Source organism: Sorghum bicolor, chromosome 7, assembly GCF_000003195.3.
Source record: "Sorghum bicolor cultivar BTx623 chromosome 7, Sorghum_bicolor_NCBIv3, whole genome shotgun sequence".
Lineage (NCBI taxonomy): Eukaryota > Viridiplantae > Streptophyta > Magnoliopsida > Poales > Poaceae > Sorghum > Sorghum bicolor.
Window position 1 is genome coordinate 36,804,061 of NC_012876.2, and position 16,868 is coordinate 36,820,928.

Consider the following 16,868-nt stretch of genomic DNA (forward strand, 5'->3'; position numbering starts at 1 on the left):
CGCTAATGTCACCTACTACAGTGCGAGTACTGGTGCGTCTGATGATAGTGTCGAACGCTCTGACGCATGGTTCACTCGCACGCTGCGTCACATGCATGCACGAGACACTGGGCCAGTGTCCAATGCTGTCAAGACCACAAATGTGCTAACCACCAAGTGTTCTGCCCTGTGCACATGTGTTATCATATTTTCACAAACATTTTTCAAGGGTTCAGTTAGCACACTAGGTTCTAAATGCATCTATATGTGCAGTGACACCTAGTGGCACTTGATAACTTCTTAGCCGAAGAATTTCCCTTTTATAGTACGGCTATCTATCCTAAATGTGATCACACCCTCTATGGTGTCTTGATCACCAAAACCAAAACCTAAGCAATACATTTGCCTTGATCTCCATAGGGTTTTTTCTTCTTCTCTTTCTTCTTTTCCAAGTTGAGCACTTGGTCATCACCACCATCACCATGATCATGTCTTGCTCCATCATTTGGCATGTACCAACCTCATCCAATCTACACCCACTTAGCATAGAGGTTAGTAGTTTGGATTTCATCAATTATCCAAAACCAAACTAGGGCTTTCAATAGGTCATGTACATGGAGGTTTAGGGGTTGACCCTATGGTCTACATGCATAGATGTGCTAGAGTCTAGGAGGGTCTTACAATGGTGCTCTATGGACTGTGGTGATGTCTTGGTATCGAAGAAGCTCTAGGCGTCCTTCAGCTCGCATGTTCTAACACTCTGCGTGTTAGGCTATGTCGGCTTCAACTAGCCTCCCCTAGGTGCACCTTCTAGACTCATCTTAGTGGCGAAGGAGGCTGGCTCAAGGGGCTGACACTTGGGCCTGAAAGGCCTTAGTGCCTTTAGAGGTCGAGGAGGAGTTTGTCTTCTTATGTCACACCTTGTGTGTGACCCTATTACGGGAGAGGTTGATGGAGCCATGCCGAAGGGGCAGCACTGGGAGCCCTCGAGCCTTAATGGTTCGGGTCGCATCTTCTAATGCTCAGGCCTTAGCTGGTATCCAAAGATGGGAAAGGGCCAAGGATCAGGTCTAAGCTCTTGATGATTAGGAGCCTGGGGCTCGGGCGAGCCCCTGAGCTTCGAGTTACCGGTTGTGCTCAGGCTCATCCTCTAAGGGTGCACATGAGCGTACTTGATGGTATAGCCCCTGAGCCCTTGGGCGATCCTAGAGGGATCGGTCGGGGGGTCTCTCGATTGAAAACCGTTGACCCCAAGGCTTAACATACCTATATGTTAGGATCTCATCACTTACCTTTGTTAAAAAACTAAAAAATGAAATAAACTTTAGCGACAACTATGTCCTCCTAGATTCCATGGGAAGAGCCCAACAACTAGCTTCAAAGCAACACCAAAACAGATGACATCCAACTCATCAAGCTTAGAGAATTTTGGTGAACATCTGCCGCATGTTGAGACAATGGGAAACTTATGATCTGGTGGGGCGTCGACATAGTAATGATGCGGTGGATGGAATCGTTGAAGGCGTAGAGTTGATCTCTGCTCGCATCTTCCTTGTGGTGTGCCTTCCAAGGAACCCTCATGCTACCGCCTGTAGCCATACCATTGCTTGGACTTCCTGCTCTGACTTTTCCATGTTAGCATGGTAGCAGTTGAACATCACAACAAAGCAATCCATCTCCTTTGTGAGACAGTGAGTCTCCTTAGCGAGGGTAGTGATTGGCTCATCACATGATGGTGATGGATGACCGACAGTAGAAGCCATAGAAAAGGATCCCTGACTCATGATGCTAGATGGTAGTCCATACGGAGCATAGGGATGATAACCATTGCCAAAAGGAAGGACAGGCAAAGTCATGGAGAGAGACTACAATATTTGGGGGTAAGTTTGTAGTTCATGCTTCATTCAATTTCTCCTAGGTGTCGAGTCTTTGTCTCCTTGTTTCTCTCCCCAACATTAAATCTCATTAACTCTAATCTCTTCGTCGAAATTCTAATTGGCATTATATCTAGTACCCTAGGATAGCGTCCTGGCTGCCCCACATGACAGATTTAGCCAACCTATATACAGAAGTAAGAACAGAGATACATGTTACCTATAATGAAAGATGTTTGACCACGTGGGCATAGAAATATGTTTCCTAATAGACTTTGGTTTTGCCTAAAAACTTTTCTCAGACATATTGGTCGTACCGAGGAAAGACTAAAGCATATCTTAGTTGTTTTGCCTGGGCATTTCTCATACTTCCTCATCTACAATATAGTGCATTCTAGCATCAAAAGTTATATCAATATAAGAGATTCTAAGAGGACATCAAGCATTCAAAAATTTTACCCAAAGATAAGAGATTCTAAAAGGGACAAAACAAATTGCATTAAATAGGTGCATAAATTTGGTGGATATTTATTGTTACTACCATTATACGTATCAATCAACACTACTAATCATGTTGATGATAGCACTATAATTTGTCCTAAGATCTCTAGAATATGCATTATATTATAGGACAGATAGAGTATGCAGCAATTAATGTTAGTTACTTTTTTGTGTTAGTACTAAATTGATGAATACAGCCAAAGTGCCATGAAACACCTATCGTTGTTAAATGCAGAACTTCCACGCGGTTACTGTCAAAGAGGCTGTGCAATGCATAACTCCTTATTTAGAGGATACAAGCCAACCAAGTCAGCACATCTACTTCGATGGATGGAGAGGGCTTGGTGCATCTGCAGTCCTTACATCTATAGCTGAAGAGCCCCCGCCATCTGTGAGACACAAATTCGATAAAATCATCCATATTGATTGCTCTAGGTGGAAAAATCGGAGAGAACTCCAGAGGAAAATTGCACAGAAACTAGGGCTTCCTCAGCATGTAATGAACATTCTAGATAAACAAGATGAAGAGGACGATTTCAGCGGGGCAGATGAAGGCTCTAGGATTGAGATAGTAGCTGTCGGGAGAGAGATTCATCAAGCCCTGCAAGGACAGAGTTGTCTAGTAGTTTTCCATAATGGGAGCACTAACATGGTTGACTTGAATGATTTTGGCATTCCTCAACCTGCAGATCGATGGGCAAACTTTGTTCGGAAGGTATTGTGGACTTTCCGTGGAAGGCTTCATGCCATCCCAGGAATGAAGCTAGCAGCTGATCCAACACGTGCTCCTTCAACTTCAAATGCAGAATCAACCAAGCCTAGTAATGGTAATCAAACACGGACAGATCAGAAACAGCTCTCAAGGGAAAATGTTCCAGCGACAGAGGGAGTAAATGTAGACAACTCACAAGTTTATCTTTATTCATTTCTTGAGGATAGTGAAAGTGAACAGTGGAATGGACTAGCACATGATGAAGCTGCAGAAATAGCTAAATACAGTCGTAAGCTTGGCGTCACCTTAGAAACAGCTGCATTGTGTTGCAAGTACATGTTGTTACTGAATTCCAGGGGTGTCGACACACTAGACTTCAACTGGGCCACCCATGCCTCCAACTATTGGGTTTGCGATGGAATTATACAAGAATACCAGCAGGACAAAGCATGGGAGGTAGCCACTGCTTTGCTCGAAGAAGTGAAACTAGAGGAATTCTCATCTTATAAATTGCCCGAATTTGGTGATAAGACACGCTGGGTTGTAGCCACCGATCCTTATAGAGTTGAAGAAATTAAGCCAGAGACAACATCATTTTTTTTTGCCAACAATAGGGGACAGGGGGTAGCATCATTACCCACTAAAATATTCCAGAGATCTGCTGAGCAGCTTCATGTACTGAAACTTTGCCTCTGTACTTTCAGCTTTTCTTCACCGCCTTTCCTTCATTGTCAGAAGATAAGATTTCTTGGACTGGATAAGTGCAAGGATCAGCCAAAGAAACTAGAAGGAAAAGAGGAAGATGACAGACGAAAAAATAATTTCTTCCAGAGTCTATGGGTGCTTGACATATGTGACACAGATTGGGAACTGGACTTATCCCTGAATATAATTGAGAGTATGCTTCAAAACATTAGGGAGATACATATAAAGAGGGAAAGAATCTGGAGCAATAGTAATGCATGGACATGGAGACATGTACACAATATTCACAAGCTTCGAGTGATTGAACCTACATTGCATTGGAAAGACGAGGGTAAGGATGAAGAGATGAAGGATGAATTCATGAATATGTCCAAGCTAGAGCTCCTTGATTTGTCAGGGAATAGCACAATAAAAGCTTTGCCAAGATTATCAGGTGCAACTAGCCTCAGCACTCTGGTTCTAGATGGCTGTATTGGGTTGACAACAGTTGCCCCTGAAGAGCTGCCACCATCCCTGGAAACATTTAGCTTTGATGCAGGGGAAGGAAAGCAATACAACAAGAAAGCTAAGATCTCTCGCATCTCCATGGCTGGTTGTGCAAGGCTGGAGAACTTCAGATTGCGTGGATCTCTTCCGAATCTTGAGGAGCTGGACCTTTCCAACACATCGGTCAAAACACTTGACCTGAAAGATGAGGTGGTGCAGGTCTCATTCCTGCAACGACTCATTTTGTTGGGATGTGAGCAAATCCGTGCTATACTTTGGCCAAAGGCTGGAATGCCCAAACTAGTGGTGCTGCGCATTGACACTCGAGGAGGCACAGAAGTAGCTAGATCAGAAACACCTCATGATGCTGATTACTCTTTGGTCATCAGCAAGGAGCATGAAGAGATGTGCCTTGCACGTGTTGCTGTTACGGACATGAGGTTGCTTCAGTCGTTGCTGCTTGCAGGTAGCAACAAGTTTTGCTGAAACACAACTAGATTTAATCTGATTCTGTACTTGTCTTCTTCTAGCAAAAATGATGATGGGCAAAACAACAGGAAGGAGAAAATTGGCCTCCCATCGGTTGCATCACGTCTGCACAAGTTCCCAGTTCTCAAGAGTCACCAGATCTATAGTGATATCAACACTAATGAGGCAACGGGCAATCATGATAACAGCAGTGCGCCGTAGTTTCAACCACTAGACTTTCATGTAGAGATTGTTGAGGAAATAAGCACTGATAATGTGGTCACCGAACAAGCAATCAGGGCTGTGAGGTTTGTTCTTAGTAAGGTCAACTCATTGCATGTGCACGACAGCTTTTCCATCAACACTGTTATTCCCGAAAGCATGGTCACCCGTGAAAGTTGGTCCGATCTCAAGTTCTGCTCCATCAAAAGATGCCCTGATTTGAACATTGTGTTCACCACTGACGATGTGTTCTGCTTCCCTAAACTAGAGACATTTTTGGGGGCTCATCTTTTGACTGCACGCTGTATCTGGAGCAAAGGATGGATAGCCCTTCCATATTTTGGAAAACTTCGGGCTATAAATCTGCACTTGTGCCCTAGGCTCACATTTGTCCTCCCATTATCATGGTCCCAAACCTTGTCATCACTAGAGACCCTTCGCATCATCTACTGTGGTGACCTCAATCAGGTCTTCCCCATGGAAGCAGAGTTTCTGAAGGAATCATCTACTGGCCATCCAAGACATGAACTGGAACTTCCAAACCTGAAGCACATACACCTGCATGAGCTCCCCAAGCTTCATCAGATATGCGAGGTCAAGATGTTCACTCCCAAGCTCCAGACCATCTGGGTGAGGGGATGATGGACCCTCAAGCGCATCCCAGCCACCACAGACCGCCCGGACAGCCGCCCTGTTGTTGACTGCGAGAAGGACTGGTGGAAGAAGCTGGAGTGGGATGGAAAGAAGGCTCGCCATCATCCCTCCCTCTTCGAGCTGCGCCACTCCAAGTACTATAAGAAGACCCTGCTCAGAAGCTCGGTTCTCCGGTGAGCCTCGCCGACCTGATGACGTACTAGCTACTCCAGTCAATGCACCTCCAGGTACACACAAATAAGCTAGTTTCCTCTCTCGCATGCTTGTTTTTTCTGCTGTCCATGAGGAATGTATATCTATCTATCTATCTATCTATCTATCATATATGCAATATCTTATATTTCTGCAGCAACCTCTGCATCCTAATTGAAATTCAATATAGGAGTATAACAATTTAGAGAACTGAGCTGTAGCTTTATCATTGTGAGCAAAACTACTTCTGTTCATTCATTATTATAGTTTCCCCTAATCACCTGTTTTATTAATGGTAATTCTTTAGGTTTCCTTGTGGATACATCGCGGCGATGTCTCAGTTGCTACCTACGGTGTGCTTTATCTCCATTGTTTTGCCATGCATGTCTTCTATGTGTTTTCTCAAGAATAAATTGGTGGTTGATGCTGGTTGCATTGTATCCACCAAGTTGCATTGGGTGTTGATGCTATGTTGGACCATGTCCATGAAGCACGCGGCTTGTTTGCTTGGTGTTGTTTGTGAATTTATTTTGTGTGTATGCTTGAAATAAGAGGGAGGGTGTCATGTGGCTTGGTGCATCTGTACCATATATAGTCATAAATAATATGACACTCATGGTGTGCGAGTGTTTGAACGGAACAACATTAAGACAGTTTGTATGCGTGATGGATTGACTCAGAAGCATGCTAATGCTGCATATATATTTTCTAATGGTTTGTATGCTAATGCTGCATATATACTCTCTCCAGATGTGCATGTATCCTGATGCACATCCAGTGATGCACATCAAAAGGGCACAAAAAATTGTGTTCGATGACTCTACCAAAAAATTATGTTTGATGACTCTACCAATACGTGGTGCACCATGATCAGGATGCTAACAACCCTGTCGTTTGTATCCACCTGTTATATAGCGCTAACAAAAGGGTCCTCTACTCTAGGTAGGAACAAATATTCTGTGAGGGTTAGCTATGGCGGAGTAACAGGAAAACCGCCTATCACTGCTTCACCAACATTTCTAAGTCAGGTCTTACTCCAAGCAGCCACGGGTCTTCGCTCCTAGGCTCATGTGGCCCTTGATCCATTCTACTAGGTGTCTTAATTATGAATTAATGATCCCAGTTGTGTTAAGATAAAAGTTCTGACATTTGGTAACGCGGTGTGCTATTTCTAATCCTGAGCCTACCTAATTGTTTCTGCTAAGCATTGGGTTAACATAAATTAAGATCTAATCTAAGTCCCTAGTATGATTAAGTTTTGGTTTAAGGCATATATAATTGTTGGAAATTGATCATGCTTAAGTACAAATTGTTCATGCCTTAGTCTAGTTGTGCATCGATTTAGCCTTGGTACCTAGATCAATACCTAAATTAGTTAGTCTTAGACCTAATTCACATTGAATTAGTCAAATCTAGGGTTAGTTGCGGAAGATTAATAGCCCATTCCTTTTAATTGCTTCGAATTACACATGGCTGTACCTAATCGAGGGCTAGATTTATCGATTTACGCATATAAATGGAGGGGAAAGCTTAATTGAAAACCTTAAAATAAATTTCCCAAAATCTAATAACCCTAGATGAAATTTCAAACAATCTCAAAAACTCCAAATCCTAGATAGAAAATCACCCAAAGTTCAAACCCACCCATGAAGTCTAATCAACTATTTACTAAGGGACTACCGCATAATGTGATAGATTGTGCATCGATTGAGATGGTCTTGAGACCCACATGAAGTCTATCATAGTGGTATCTTGTTCTATGATATCATACATTGTGTGATGTATGATGATGAAATAAGCTAGTGGTAGACTGTGAAGAGAGACCTCCTATTATGTAAGACAGGTTGGTGTATAACTTATGTGACTCAAATGGCTTATTTAAGCAGTGATATCCTACAATGAACCTATTAGACTACTCTAGTATCTAGTGCTAGTATCTCTTTGGTTATTGTGCTAGTCATTTACTGCTACTTTACTTAGCTATGCGCCACCCTATGTGGCTTTGTGATCTGGCCCCTTGGGCCTTTATATATTGTAATCCTCTGTGTAAACACTCTATCAATTCAATCTAAACCTGTTGGCATTCTGCCTTCATGGTATCACACGCCTAGGTCGGTTCCTGTGACCGACCTCTCCCTCTCCTCTGCTTCCGCTTCCTCTGCTTTTTCTCTCGGCAGCTGCGCCTATGGCCACCAACGGCGACTCCAGCGCCAGCGCTTCCGCGCAGGTTGCCCTCACCGCCGCCACCGCTGCCCAGCTGCGTGATGACGCCAACTCCACCGCCAAGCGCCTCGAGGCGGAAGCCGCCGCTACTCGCGCGGCCAATGATGCCCGCGCCGAACAACTCCAGGCGGAGGCGGCTCTCCTCCAGTCCGCCGCCGACGCCCAAGAGCGCGTCCGCGCCGCCGCCGCCACCCTGTCCAGGGAGCGGGCGCAGCCCGACGCCCTAGAGGCGCAGGCAGCCGCCATCCGCGAGCGGCTGCGCCTCGAAGCCGCCCGCGATGACGAACCTGAAGATGGCGACGCCGATTCCATCTCCTCTGAGGCCACCGCCGTCGCCCACCTGCACAGCCAGGCCTGCGCGGTTCAGAACATCAAAAACTTGATCCCCATCGTCCTCGACCTCAAGTCCTTCCACTACTCCAAGTGGTGCGGCTACCATCTCCTCGCCCTCGGATGGTTCTCCCTGAAGGACCATGTCCTCAGTGATGAGTCCTGCTCCTCTGACCCGGCCTGGAACCGCATGGACTGCGTTGTGGTGTCCTAGATTTTCAACACCATCTCCACCGAGCTCCTCGACATCATTCATGCTCACGACGGCGTCTCTGCTCGGGTGGCCTGGTTCGGCATTGAACAATAGTTCGTAGGGAACCGTGAGTCCCGAGCACTGCTCCTCGATGCGGAATTTTGCAACCTCAACCAGGGCGATCTTTCTATTGATGACTACTGCCGCAAGATGAAGGGCATGGCTGATTCCCTCGCTTACCTTGGTGAACCAGTCAGCGATCGCACCCTAGTACTCAACGTACTGCAGGGTCTCAATGAACGGTTCCAATTCATGGTGCAGCTCATCACGCGACAAAAGTCGTTCCCTTCGTTTGCTGATGTTCGTGCTGATCTTCGTCTCGCCGATCTCAACATGGGTCAGTCCTCAGGGACTCCTACTGCCTTCCTCGCCTCTTCGTCCAGCAAGTCGCCCCCTGCTGCACCCAGCCTCGTGGGTGCTCTTCAGTACTTGACATTCACTAGGCCCGACATTGCATATGTTGTCCAACAGGTCTGTCTTCACATGCATGATCCTCAGGAAGTTCATCTTGCTGCTGCCAAAAGAATCTTGCGCTCTCTCCAGGGGTCTCTTGAGCATGGCCTCATCATCCCTAGGACTTCTCCAACACAGCTCGTCGTCTACACTAATGCTGATTGGGCCGGCTGCCCAGATACTCGCCGCTCCACCTCTGGTTATGCCGTCTTCCTCGGCGACAGTCTCGTTTCGTGGTCTTCTAAGCGGCAGCCCACCGTCTCTCGCTCTAGCGCTGAGGCAGAGTATCGGGCTGTTGCCAATGGTGTCGCTAAAGCTTCTTGGCTGCGGCAACTCCTCCAGGAACTCCATCACCCCTTGCCAATGCCTGCCTCGTCTATTGCGACAATGTCAGCGCAGTCTACCTCTCCACCAATCCTGTTCAACATGAGCGCACCAAACATGTGGAGATCGACCTCCATTTCGTCCGAAAACGTGTTGCCATTGGTGCTGTCCGCGTCCTTCATGTACCCACTACTTCTCAGTTTGCTGATGTCTTCACCAAGGGGCTGCCTACTTCAGTATTTCAAGATTTTCGCTCAAGTCTGAATGTCCGCTGCTGCGACGTTCCGACTGCGGGGGGGTGTTAGACTACTCTAGTATCCAATGCTAGTATCTCTTTGGTTATTGTGCTAGTCAATTACTGTTACTTTACTTAGCTATGCGCCACTCTATGTGGCTTTGTGATCTGGCCCCTTGGGCCTCTATATATTGTAATCCTCTGTGTAAACACTCTATCAATTCAATCTAAACCTGTTGGCATTCTGCCTTCAGAACCTATATGAGTTCGACTGCTAGTCATAGTCTATGAGATTTGGGTCATTGTGTGACCTCTAGATACTCATAAAGGTCCAGAAGTTTTACTTATATTCTCCAACTAGCAAGGATGCTTTAGGCAACCTAATATTAGTAAAGGACTTAGGTGAAACTTATTTAGCACAAAATTGCCAATTCATGACGTAGTTCATTGCTAGCTGTGAAGAAGTGCAACCTGTATTCTAGGTAGATGTCTAACTTAATAGTCTCTATTAAAATACCAATTAATATATCAAATAGTAGAGAATTGAGAGCATTTCTCATAGTGCCCTAGATATTGGTGGTGATTGTTGGATTTAATGTGAGCTTGGCTCATATTTTAATGAATGAAATCAAATACATTCTAGAATCGTATTTGATGCTATAGTGCAATATAGTTTTAATCCTAAATGAGATTTTTACTATATATTGACTTAACTTAAATGACTGTTTTTGTTGAAAATTTTGAAGAAGGCTTTGGATGTGCCACACGCGTGTGCACGCACTGCCAATAAGCCATGGTGTGGCGTCCATGAGCACAGGCTTAGGCCACGCCACTCCACTACATAATGTGGTGCGAGCTAGATTTAATATTGCCACTTGGACTAGGCTAGTTGATGGAGCCAAAGTCCATGTGTCTGTTCCTGATTACTCCCTCCATCCCACAAATAATTACATTTCTTTGACTTCTATGATTCATATTTGACCGTTCATCTTATTCAAAAAATTTTAATAAATATTATTTATTTTTTCACGACTTATTTTATTGTTAGATATATTTTTATAATAATTTAGTTTTTTATTATTTGTATAAAAATTTTAAATAAGACAAATGGTCAAACATGAATCGTAGCAGTCAAATAAATGCATTTATTTGTGGGACGAAGGGAGTATTTTGGTGCGAGCTAGGATTAGTTTGGTTTTGCCACTTGGACTAGGGAGAATGTGCATTGTTTTTATCTCCTTGATTATTGTGTCCCGTAAAGTTGCTATGACTGTTCCTCGTTGATAGACAATAATTTTCACTAACTGGGCTAACCCTAGACAGGGTAGCCATATAGTTCCATTTATGGGCCTCATGGGCCTAGATTACTCATACTCCAACAGCCCCCCGCAGTCTGAACTACCGACGCAGCGGAGTTGCAGACTGGACTCGAAAAAAAGTACACACACGAGCCCCCACAGACACAACTAGCCACCGGTGATGTTGAGGCTGGAGCGAAACTCGGCGAAGGTCGAGGACCGGAGGCCCTTGGTGGAGATGTCGGCGAACTGGGAGGTGGTTGGAACGTGGAGGACCCGAACATCGCCGATGGTGACCCGATCACGAACGAAGTGTAGGTCGATCTCCACATGCTTGGTCTTCTGGTGCTTCACAGGGTTGGTGGAGAGGTACACCGCACTGACGTTGTCACAGTAGACCAGCGTGCTCCTGGAGATAGGGCTGTGAAGCTCGGCGAGGAGCTGCCGGGCCAGGAAGCCTCAGCCACGCCGTTAGCAACAGCGCGGTACTCCGCCTCGGCACTGGAGCGGGAAACAACTGGCTGACGCTTGGACGACCAGGACACGAGGTTGCCGCCTAAGAAGACGGCGTAGCCAGAGGTAGAGCGCCGAGTGTCCGGGCACCCGGCCCAGCCAACGGCAGTGTAGACGACCAACTCGGTGGAGGAAGACCGGTGAAGAAGTAACCCGTAGTCGACGGTGCCGCGGAGGTAGTGGAGGAGGCGCTTGAGAGCAGACAGGTGGGGCTCTCGGGGATCATGCATGTGGAGACAGACCTGCTGCACGGCGTATGAGATGTCCGGCCTGGTGAAAGTAAGGTACTGAAGTGCACCAGCAAGACTCCGGTACGCTGTGGGGTCTGCCACTGGACTGCCATCGGCCTCGGACAGTGTAACAGAACCGTCCAATTTATAAGAATTCAAGTGAATTAGCGACCACGGAGGCAGTCAAGCCAATGGACTTGAACCCATATAAACCCGGTAGTCCGACGAAATCTCAAAAGACCTCGATTCAACCAACATACAACCAAGATCGTACATGATCAAGCATCACCATCACAGATTACACACATTCGTCACAGAACATAGTTTTACATCAAGAGTTTAAAAGTGGTTATTACAAACCAGAGTAGTAGCAGAAACAAAGTAGTTTTAAAACAACACATACTCAGTTTATATTACATGCCAGTTCAATGGTCAAGTCCCAACAAAAGCACAACTGAAGATAAAGAAGGTGATCACGCCCATGATCTATTCATCGTCCGCAGCCGGATGATGGCAGTTAGGGCAGTAGCCGTGATACACGACATCATCTGCAACAGGGGTAAATAAAACCCTGAGTACGAGAAGGTACTCAGCTAGACTTACCCGTCTTAAACCAAAATAAAGTGACACCAAGGAGTATGCAAGGCTGATCTTTGTGGACTGGTTTGACTCACCTTTTTGCATAAAAAGCCTTTGTTGTAAGTAACCCATTTATCATATTTCAGCAGCAGGTTCATTACTTAACAATTATCCACTAGATTAGCACCTAATCTAAGCATACACTTGAGTATTTAAGCATCACAATAATAACAATATCCAGATTATCACATAGCTATCAACATTCTCATCATAACCATTAAGTTTATTTAGTGAGTTCTACGTGCGACTGCCCGTGTCAAGTTCTCACTATCCGGGAGAGACGGCGACTCGAATCAATTCCTATCCAGCTGGAGGGGTATTCCTAGCACTCACCCAAGCATACTTCATGAGGGCAGCTCGGATCACCTTTAGCACAACTCCGAACCAATTCGCGGGTCCGTACGGCGCCGCACCCCCAGGGACCGCCAATCTGCCAGGTCAGGACTCTAACCTGACACCTCGGTCTTACGCCATTGACTCCCCACACATCCTTACTACCAACCGGGGTGCGCACTTTAACCAGATCGGGGTATCCGGCCGGAGATGCACTCGTAGGCTTCGCGGTCGGAACGACTTATCCGGCCAGCTAAGTGTTAGGCATGCGTTCAACATGACACGAGGACGTTACATCAATCAGTCCTTAATCGACACAGACGGGGATAGATTCACACCCAAGACCTCCATGCCTTGTTGCTGCACTATCGTCATCCCGCCCGGTCTCAAATTCATTATTAGCACATGCTTATTTCCACGATAGCAAATATAGCCAACCGTTATCATCATCCACCTATCTTTCGCAGGTGACAGGAAATCACCTGGCTTCTACCGAGCTAAGCATGGCTAAGCATCATTTCGATCCTGGACCTACTCAGGTAAGGTATGAGGTGGACAAGGTAGTCATTATGTAGCAAGGGTGTCATATCAACGCCTAACACTTAATGCAACAATACATAAACATAGTCAATTGATAGCTAGATATGATAACCAAAATAGTAGGAGGCTTATAATGCTCCGGGGCTTGCCTTCGACGTAAGTAGAGGGACGGTGGTCGGGGCACTCCGACAAGTCCTTCTCCTCAGCTCCTTGAGGTAGCTCCCCTTACTGTCCTTCCGACTCTGGCAGCTCGAACTCCAACACGGTCACGCCCTTGGGTACACCTATGTATGCATGACAAGGAGATAAATATAGAGAATGCACATATGATGCATGATGTCATAATGAAGAGCCAAAGGAACGTAAAACAAGGTATAACATGAGCATACACTCCAAAAATTAAGTGAATCATGGGATAACAAGTAAGTGCATACTTTTTCTCTGGTAGAGAGACTAACTAGACAAGTTAAACAATCCTAGCTACTCCTACTCAGTCACTGGTTTCATGGGCAGACCAACTTCCTACAAGTTTCAGATATAACTTAAGCATCAGTTGGACAAACTAAGCAAGTAAATACTTTCTGGAAAGATTAGCAAATTATATACATTTCACTTTTAGACATCCCAGAATGATTCCCAGCCGAAATATGCTAAAACCTACAAAGTTGGCTGGCTGTCCTGGAAAATCCAGAGAGCAAGCACTTTGCAGCAGCTACTTGTAACATTCATAACTTTTAAACTATTCCACCAAATGTCATGAAACTTGGACACGAAGTAGATAAGCAAGTTAACTACAAGTTTGCTGTAGATAAGTTTCCCAGAAAACATCATCTTTAATTAGTTCTTAAGCATTTGTTATCAGCTACACAGAATTGCTATAGGAAAGGTATAAATAGCAAAAATAATATTTTGCACATAACAAGAATACCTCAAAGGGTCAATCCAAATGCACCAGTAGGTAGAACATGTCTAAGAAACACTAGAAAACATCATGGCAAGGTCTAAACTCATTTCTATCATCACCTTTTTCATTTATTTATTTATTAAGGTGATTTAATGAACATGCATCCCAAGTGCTCCAAAACTTCTAAGAAAATTACAGCAAGCTACTTATGCTAACACAAGTTTACTGTAAAATTTTCATGGCACTTGCACATACAGTTTGTGAGATACAAAAATAACAAGCTAACAAAGGCATGCAAGGCATAAATGTGAAACCCTATCAAAAAGTGTCAAACAACCGATTTCAGATTTTTCCTAGCTTTGTCTACACATGAGTACATCACTCAGCAAGGTTCACCACAAAAGGAGCTATAACTTATTTATTAAAAATACCACAAGAAACTCCTATATGAACAAGAAATATTTATAACTTCACAATCAGGCATCCAAAAATCATGATAAATTTATCAGAGCCTATTCATATCATTATTAACAACACTCTAAATTTGCATGACCAACAGATCAACAGATCTCCAGATATAATTACCTCCTAAAAATCCAAGATTAATTTATATCTAATTATTTTCACAAAAGCATGGCATGTTTTATATTTTTGTTAAAAACTAGATGACTACCAGAGCTTAGCAAAATTGGAACCATGACATTTGGATCTATAAAACTCGAGATATGAATTTTTCAAAATCAACACAGGATCTGTAAAACAGTGAACCAGGGATGTGAGAGGGAGAGGCTGACACCCGGGACCCGCGCGTCAGAGAGACAGAGACAGGGGAGACGCTCGTCGCCGGCGAAGCTCAACGACGGTGAGGTCTCGGTCGGATCCAAGGGCACCTACGCGTTCCTCTCATCAAGGCGACTCTGTTGACCTACTTTACCCGCGCTCTACTGGACCCTAGGGTGCTCGCCGTCGGGAATGGCGGAGCGGCAGCGCTGCGCAGCATTACGCCGGCGGATCTAGGCAATGGTGACGCGGTAGAGCTTCACGCCGAGCATCAGTGAGCCAAGGGGAAGCGATAGGAACAAGAAGAAGGAAAATGGTGGAGCAGAGAGGCCTGGCCACGTTGCCGGTGAGCTCGGGCGGAACTCCGGCGAGGGAGAGCAGCTCGGAGCTCGGCAATGCCGTCTCACCTATGCTCGACAGTGGCCAAGGAGGTGACGCCGAGGTAGAGGACGTCGAGGCGGAGCTCTGGGCGGGCTGGCTTGGCCAGAGGCGCGGTGGAACAGCCGTAACAGCTCGCTGAAACGCGGCGGAGCTCGCTGTGGACGGAGGCGGACGCAATGTGGAGCACTGGAGGGGTGAATGGCGCGTCTGAGGCGTCCACTCGATGCGTGGCGTCTTGTGGATGATGCCGGGCTGACAGGAGGGGTCACCGACGGCGTACGGCCGACACCTGGCCGGACACGCGGCGGCGGACGGCGACTGTCCAAACTGAATCGGTTTCTGAATCGGCCGATTGCAGTGACTGAAACTCCAACTTCGTCGACGTTTTACTCTTAGCTCACTCGATGGTTTTGGCTCGAATTTGGTCCATTAGACAGAGCTACACGAGTTCTACAAGTTTGCTTACAAGATCAAAGCCTAACTCGGTCTAGATTTCAATCTACAAGGCTCCCAACAACCCTACCTCGAAACTGTGTCATTCAAGACTTAGCCAAATTCGGCTAAGTGTGAAATCAGCCCTGATTTTTGGCTTGTGGGCAGAATTTAAATGGGTTCCAAGCATTTTCATGAAAAGTCATCAACATAACTTTTGTAGCTTATGAAATTTACTACAACTTTGTTTTAGGTGTCATCTACATGCAAGGTGGCTAACACTAGTTTCATAAAACATCTTTGAAAAGAGGTCTAGGGGGGTTAATTAAGTTAATCTAGGGTTAACCATGACTTAGGGGCATTTTTGGCCAAAACCTTCAACATGAAATTTGTTCCAAATGATGTTCTAAACATGATTAAAGTATTTTGGAAGACAATGTACACTTGTAAGTATTAGTCACCCACTACAATCAACCAGAGCAAGCCTTATAGCAATTCAATCACATAGTACATGTAGCAAATGGCATGTGATCATGGTATGATGCTCATGAGTGCTCATGATGATGCTTATGTTGATGCAATGCTCATGGTTAACATGCAAGCTAACACTAGGAGTGTTACAGCCCTCCCCCCTTACAAAAATCTCGTCCCGAGATTTGAGAGACGTACCATTTTTCGTAGAATGAAGGATAAGTTACTTGTAAATAGTCTTCCCTTTCCCAAGTGGCGTCTCTCTCACTTTGACGGTTCCACAAAACTCTAAAGAGCTTGATCACTCTCCCACAAGTAACCTGTTCCTTGACATCAAGAACTTGTACAGGCTTTTCTTCATAGGATAGGTCAGACTGCAACTTTAGGCCTCTCGTTTCAACTCTCTTCGGGCACACGAAGACACTTCTTGAGTTGAGACACATGGAATACAGGGAAAACGGTTCCTAGTTCTGGAGGTAGTTGCACTTTGTAAGCTACCTTGCCACTTTTCTCGATGATTTGGTAGGGACCCACATACCTAGGGGCAAGCTTTCTTTTAACACCAAAGCGATTTACTCCCTTCATGGGCGATACTTTTAGGTACACAAAGTCACCTACTTCGAACTCGAGTGGTTTTCTTCTTTGGTTAGCATAGCTTTTCTGTCTAGCTTGGGCAGCTTTCATGTGTTGCTGGATAATGAGAACTTGTCTTTCGGCTTCTTTGACAAAGTCAATT

General features: G+C 45.3%; 1 protein-coding gene and 1 pseudogene across 1 annotated transcript; both read left to right on the forward strand.

Annotated features, from left to right (window-relative positions):
* LOC8069858 lies at positions 3,004-4,947 on the forward strand. Its single transcript, XM_021465634.1, has 2 exons — positions 3,004-4,697; positions 4,788-4,947. Exons 1-2 carry the CDS (start codon positions 3,004-3,006, stop codon positions 4,945-4,947), a joined length of 1,854 nt encoding a protein of 617 aa, XP_021321309.1.
* LOC110436937 lies at positions 5,423-5,778 on the forward strand (annotated as a pseudogene).

Excerpts from the sequence above, each read along its gene's own strand:
- LOC8069858 (XM_021465634.1), top strand. The coding sequence starts at position 3,004 with ATGGTTGACTTGAATGATTTTGGCATTCCTCAACCTGCAGATCGATGG. Across the intron at positions 4,698-4,787 it reads GTTGCTGTTACGGACATGAG|CAAAAATGATGATGGGCAAA; the intron begins GTTGCTTCAGTC and ends GTCTTCTTCTAG.